This window comes from Akanthomyces muscarius, chromosome 2 (assembly GCF_028009165.1).
Source record: "Akanthomyces muscarius strain Ve6 chromosome 2, whole genome shotgun sequence".
In the NCBI taxonomy this organism is placed as follows: Eukaryota; Fungi; Ascomycota; class Sordariomycetes; order Hypocreales; family Cordycipitaceae; genus Akanthomyces; species Akanthomyces muscarius.
The window spans coordinates 2,179,641-2,185,468 of record NC_079242.1 but is presented as its reverse complement, the minus strand read 5'-3'; the positions used below and the strand labels follow the sequence as shown (position 1 = coordinate 2,185,468).

The window sequence follows — 5,828 nt, the reverse complement described above, 5'->3', positions numbered from 1 at the left end:
GAGCTGCAGTACGCTAGGCCACCCGGCTGGGACTGCCAAACTGTGTAGCCAGAGGTGGGTGGGTGCGATCGTGATGACGCTGACGTCTGGTCTGGGTCTTTCACAGTTCGTATTGGCGTGGCCCAAATAAACTAAAATCGACGGCCACAGCCGCTATCGAAAAGCCAAAAATCCGTCTTGCAACTCTACAGTACTATGCTACTGTTTGGGAGCTCAATAATAAAACCGCGACTGTGATCTTTGTGGATATGTTGGAACCAAATCAAATCAATTTCAAGACGGGTTACATGATTATGCAGCACTGAGGCAGAGCACTTGTATCATATAGCTAGGCTGTCAGGGCTGTGTACGCAATGCAGGTGTCCATTGGGGGATTATGCACAGCCCTGTTTCTATATTGAGGTTTGGTCCCGTACGTACGAAGCGAGACGGTGCATTTTTTTTCTTCGTATTTGGATCTACCTGTTTGGATTTAATGGGCGTGTTTTATTGGTATTTTATTTATTTATTTAGTTCTTGTGCGTTCTGCCTCTATCTCAAGCAAGCCCGAGCTCCGCCGCCAGTCGAAGACGATGGAAGAAGTTGACAGGCTCGCAACGGGGCCTCTTTGGAGACGAGGGGCCCACAGTAGGAAGCTCAGAAGAGATGGTCTCACTTTGGGACGGAAGAGCGTGGTTCAAAGCGCACGCACATGGTGAGAGAGATGGCACATCTGGCGCCGCCACAAGTTTTGGCTAGCGGGATGGGCTGGGATGAGCATTGCGGGAGCTACGGATGGACATTTTCAGCAGACGGCGGCAAGCAAAGAAACGAAACTGACAAGAGGGAACGAATAAGAAAGCAAGGACAATTAAAAAAGAAATAAAAAGAATTGTGAGGTAACGCTAGGGAAGAAACGAAGCTGTCACGAGATGGCGGAGACGACGACGCCAACGCCATCGGCGGTCCATTTGTGCCTTGCATTGGCCGAGCGCACTGCAAGTGTGACATCCAATGGCTGTGCACAGGCGCTGTGGTGGCAGAGAGAGGCACAGGCTGGTTCTGGTTGTTGGGGCTGACAACTACAGCTGCCTTGGTTTGCACAACAGCAGAAGCAAATGCCTTAAAAAAAAGATATGCAAGCTCGTGAGAGACAAAGACAGAGGGAGGGGTGTGGTCCGAGCCGCTGGCCTATCACACAGCGGCACTGTGCATGAGTTGTGACGAAAGGGTGTGTGTGTGCGTAATTGTGGACTCGGCATAAAACGAGAATGTGAAAGTGGCGCGTGAATTGTGCTGGTGCGCGTCGTCGAGCGCCGCTGTGGTTGGCTGGCTTTGGGGACAAGGGATATGCAAGCACGCGCACACACTCGTTTTCCTTCTTTTTATTTTATTTTATGCGCCTGCCTGTCCTGCCCTTGAGGTGGATAACGGGAGGAGGAGGATTCCCGTGTTGACTGACACGCTACGTAACGAGTCCAACAAAAAAAAAAAAAAAAAAAAAAAAGACGTGTAAAGCTGCTGCGGCGCGTGGGTGCATATTCGCGCCCACGCGCACATTCTTGTCCGTGGTTTGCGGGCATGCCAGCTTGAGAAGGTGTTGCCGGACGAGGACTCGAGCGAGGCCTCTCTACCTACACAGCCATACTGGTGATATCCACTACTCGGAAAGAAACCTTTTCATTTTCATTCTGAGGGTTTCTGGTTTCATGAAAGGATCTGGACAAATTACGCGGAAGCCTGGGCTACTATTCCGCTAGCTCGGTTCCAATAGTTAGTTGGGGAGCGCGTGTGTGTGGCCTCCACGGGCATGGCCGTCTCTCTCTCTTGGTCCCCTCTTCTCATTTCAACACTGGGCAGTGATTTAGCAGGGACCCTGCTGAGAGAGTTGAATTGCGAACATTTTTTTTTTTGGCCCAGCGCAGTGGGAAAATTTTCTTCTTTGCCAGGTTGCAGTGTGCGCTAACACGGGCTTCCTAGCCTCCCCGGTGGGAAGGACGAAAAGCCCAGGCCAGGAATAGCGAGAGACGTGTGTGGTTGTGGAAAGAGTGTGGCCAAGCCAACTGGGGCCCTAATTTGCCGCCCACACACAGAGGCAGCCCAGTGGGCTGGCTAATGGGAATGTGAGAGAATACGGGTACCGCAGTACATTGCATGGCGGGCGTACGAGGCAGTGTGGCAGAGGTCGTCGTCGTCGTCAGTGTACATGCATTATTCTATTTTATTATCTCTGGATTCTGTCGCCGGGAGGTGTGTGTCCCGAATTAGCACCGCTGAGGGGATCAGAGGGAACTGGGGCCGTGGCTGCGCCGTTCAGTCGATGTCGCCACGAGGAATCACATCGCACCAACGACTTGTCACAGAGTTAGACTGGCTGGTAGCAGTAGTTAGCAGTAGTATCAGTAGCAGCAAGACGACATCATTTGCTGGTCAAGTCTCTTGTGCCCCCCCACCGGGTGATGCGCTTTTTCGCCATGACGGCTTCCTACTGGTACCTGAAAGCGAGCTGCGTCCGTACAAACTGCGCTACTGCCCGCTGCAGCGCACCACTGGACCGCCACCACCTCACCAGCGAGCCCGGTGCTGGCTGGGAGGCCCGCTGCTCGATACCAGCATTAGGTAGGTACCCAGTAGTGTAGGTATGTACCAGTCACCACCAGTACAGAGTTCTGCTGTCTGCCAAGTCTGCCCAACCACGACGCTCTCCAGAGCTCAGAGCTCAGAGCTCTCCACCTCTTCCCGACCGGCACCGCACCTTTTTGGCACTGGCACCCTAGCGTTGGCGCTGGCGTTGGCGTTGGCGTGTGCGTGTCCTCTTCTTTTTTTTTTTTTTTCGGTCTCTCTTGTCTTATTTTATTTTATGGCTTCTTTTTTTTCTGGCTCTGCTTCCTCGGTCCCCACTCCATCTGCCTCTTCGCCCCAGACACACCAAAACACGGGCTTAGCGGGCGTGTCTCCTGCTCACCACCCATCCCACACACACCACCACCCTTGCCTCCATCATCACTTTTTCCATCGCACACCCTCCTCTCCTCCCAGAGAGAAGAGGAGGGGCGTGCCATGGAGCCCGACCCATCTCGCCCGCGCGCCGCCGCTATCCTGGCTTGGCCCGCACGCCCGCTTTGATATCCTGGGCCTTGCTTTGCCTGTCCTGTCCGGTACTGTCCTGTTCCTCGCCGCTGGGTGTGGTGTGAGACACCGTGGAGGCAACGGATGTCGTTTCCACTCTGGCCTGTCCATCGCTGTCGCTTGCTGGGTCGCTGCTCGACCGGGATGTCGTTTTGCGCCGCTGTTGGATCGACTTCGAGTGCCTGGTCTCTTTGCTTGCTGCGGCCGACTACTTATGCCCATCTTCCCCCCCATCTCCATTGTCCGTGAGCCATACGATCGGCATCTTGTTAGGAACCGGTGCTTTTTGGATAATCTTGTTCTTTTTTATATTTGCCCTTGGTTCTTCCTTCTTTTTGTGGCCTGCTCTTGTCTACTTTATCTTCGGAACTCTTCTTGATTACTTTTCCTCTTGTCGAGCTTCCTCACTTTCCTTATACCGCGACATCCACCACAGCACCACCAACGCACCATCCAACACTCCAGCCTGCTGCTCCTGCCTTGTCTTTTTCCCAAGGCTGCCTCACCGACAAACAGTCTCTGTACAACAACATTACCATTCTAATAGCCTGTTGCTGTTTGTCTTTCTGATTTTCCGCCATCACCGGCTTCCAAACGACTTTCCTTCTCGACGAGTCGACACCTGGACTTTTACGTCCTGCCCGCCAACGTCTCCGTTTACCCGTCCCAGTCCGCCTGCTCTTTCCAACGGACCCTGTATACTACGCATGCCACGACACTCTTATACTTTAATCTTCTGAAACTCGCTCTTCTGCTCGACGCCCGCTTGTTCCAGGTTCGTTTGCCTTGCCGGGTGCGCCCAAGCACGATTGCGCCCGCGCGCCACACCCCGCCAAAGCAACCTAGCCAGTACTAACTGCCTGCCTGCCTGCAGACAAACACGAAGAAAACCACACACAATGGAAGCTATGCTGCACCAACAATCAGTGGCTCAGGCCTTCCTCAAGAACCGCGAGTCCAAGTCGGACGCCCGCAAGGCCCATCTGTACCAGCAGATGCCCGTTACGCCTGTCTACTCTCGGCCCGGCTCGTCTTGCTCTCAGCCACCCACGCTATACAGCAATGGTGCCCACAAGACCGCCATCATGCTTGACACTGATGTCTATGACAACTACTTCCCCTCCACGCCGGCTCTGTCCACTTCTGGAAGCGCCATTGGCAGCCCCAAGATGTGCGACGCCATGCAGACCCCCGTCAACCCCATGTTCTCGGGTCTCGATGGTGCCTTTCACGGCAAAGACCTCTTTGACTCTGTTGAGACTTCGGTCCTCGACTGGTCTAGCTGCGCTTCGCCTCCCATGACGCCTGGTAAGCTCCAATTGGCTTGCCCTCGCCCAAAGGCAATTCTATACTTTGTGGGGCCACCATGCTAATACCAACGATAGTCTACATCGCCTCGCAGCCTCTCGCTCTTCAGCACAGCACCAGCGACCTCATCTCCATGACCTCGTGCCCCTCGCTGTCCCCTTCGCCCACGCCTGCCTACGCACGGTCCATCGCCGCCTCTGAGCAGGACCTCGACTTTTGTGACCCTCGCAACCTTACCGTATCCGCTGGCAGCAACCCTACGCTCGCTCCCGAGTTCAGTCTTACCAATGCGGGCGATGCCGAGGTTAAGGGCGCCAACGCTCAGTCTACCTTCGACTTCAACCCGGCTATTCCTCACGGCCTGCCCGCGTTCCAGGACCTCGATGATCTCGACTCCGAGGATGACTTCAGCAACCTTGTTAACATCGAGGCCAGCGGCGCTGAGACCACCCGCCCGCGTGCTTGCACCGGCTCTTCGGTTGTGTCTCTGGGGCATTGCAGCTTCGATGATGAGCTGACGTTCGAGGACAGCGACTCTTTCTCTTTCATGCCGTTCCCCAACGCCGACATCACCCCCTCCGTTGATGATGGCCACTGTGACAAGAAGCAGAAGAAGTCTCACGAGGACACCGTCGACGCTGATGAGCTCGCTGAAGCCGACCCTGAGCTTACCAGCGGTGACTCCGTGTCTTCCGAGTCGACCGTGTCCTCGCCTGGCGATGACAGCACCCCTTCTGTTGCTGCTCCCCCAAGCCGCCGCGGTCGCAAGCAGTCTCTCACCGAGGATCCGTCCAAGACCTTTGTCTGTGATCTCTGCAACCGCCGCTTCCGCCGTCAGGAGCACCTCAAGCGTCACTATCGCTCTCTCCACACCCAGGAGAAGCCTTTCGAGTGCAACGAGTGTGGCAAGAAGTTCTCCCGCAGTGACAACCTAGCTCAGCATGCCCGCACACACTCCGGTGGTGCCATCGTCATGGACCTGATTGAGGACCACGCCTCTCACTTTGATGGCAACGCCATGGCTGGCTCTGGAGACGACTTTTCCTACGGCAAGGTCATGTTCCAGATTGGCTCTGAGGTCTCCGACATGTCGGAAGATGTCTCTGACAACAACAACAACAAGAAGCGCAAGCGCTCCGACTAAAGGGCGCTGGGCTCGGCAACATTCTTTGGGCTTGGCCCATCACGACTTCTACGACTACTTTCACATTTCTCGTCTTCTGAACAGTGGTTTCGCCTTGCGTGTCCCTGCTTGAGTGATGAGGAGTGGCTGAGTAACATGCTTGTTGCTCACCGCATTTTATATCTTAGAAGGACGCACACAACCACGGCTTACGACTGCATATACACATCTTTCAGTTCTTGTATCAAGTTTTGACATACATCTTTTTATACGACTGTGGTCGACGGAC

At 54.6% G+C, this 5,828-nt stretch overlaps 1 protein-coding gene across 1 annotated transcript; it reads left to right on the top strand.

Annotated features, from left to right (window-relative positions):
* Positions 1 to 3,322: 3,322 nt before the first annotated feature.
* On the top strand, positions 3,323 to 5,560 carry LMH87_003824 (uncharacterized protein; the record flags this gene model as incomplete). The annotated part of the gene is made up of 5 exons (XM_056194950.1): positions 3,323 to 3,349; positions 3,656 to 3,883; positions 3,983 to 4,069; positions 4,152 to 4,416; positions 4,494 to 5,560. The coding sequence occupies 5 exons, from the start codon at positions 3,323 to 3,325 to the stop codon at positions 5,558 to 5,560; spliced, it is 1,674 nt and encodes a 557-aa protein (XP_056048627.1).
* Between the last annotated feature and the right edge of the window lie 268 nt (positions 5,561 to 5,828).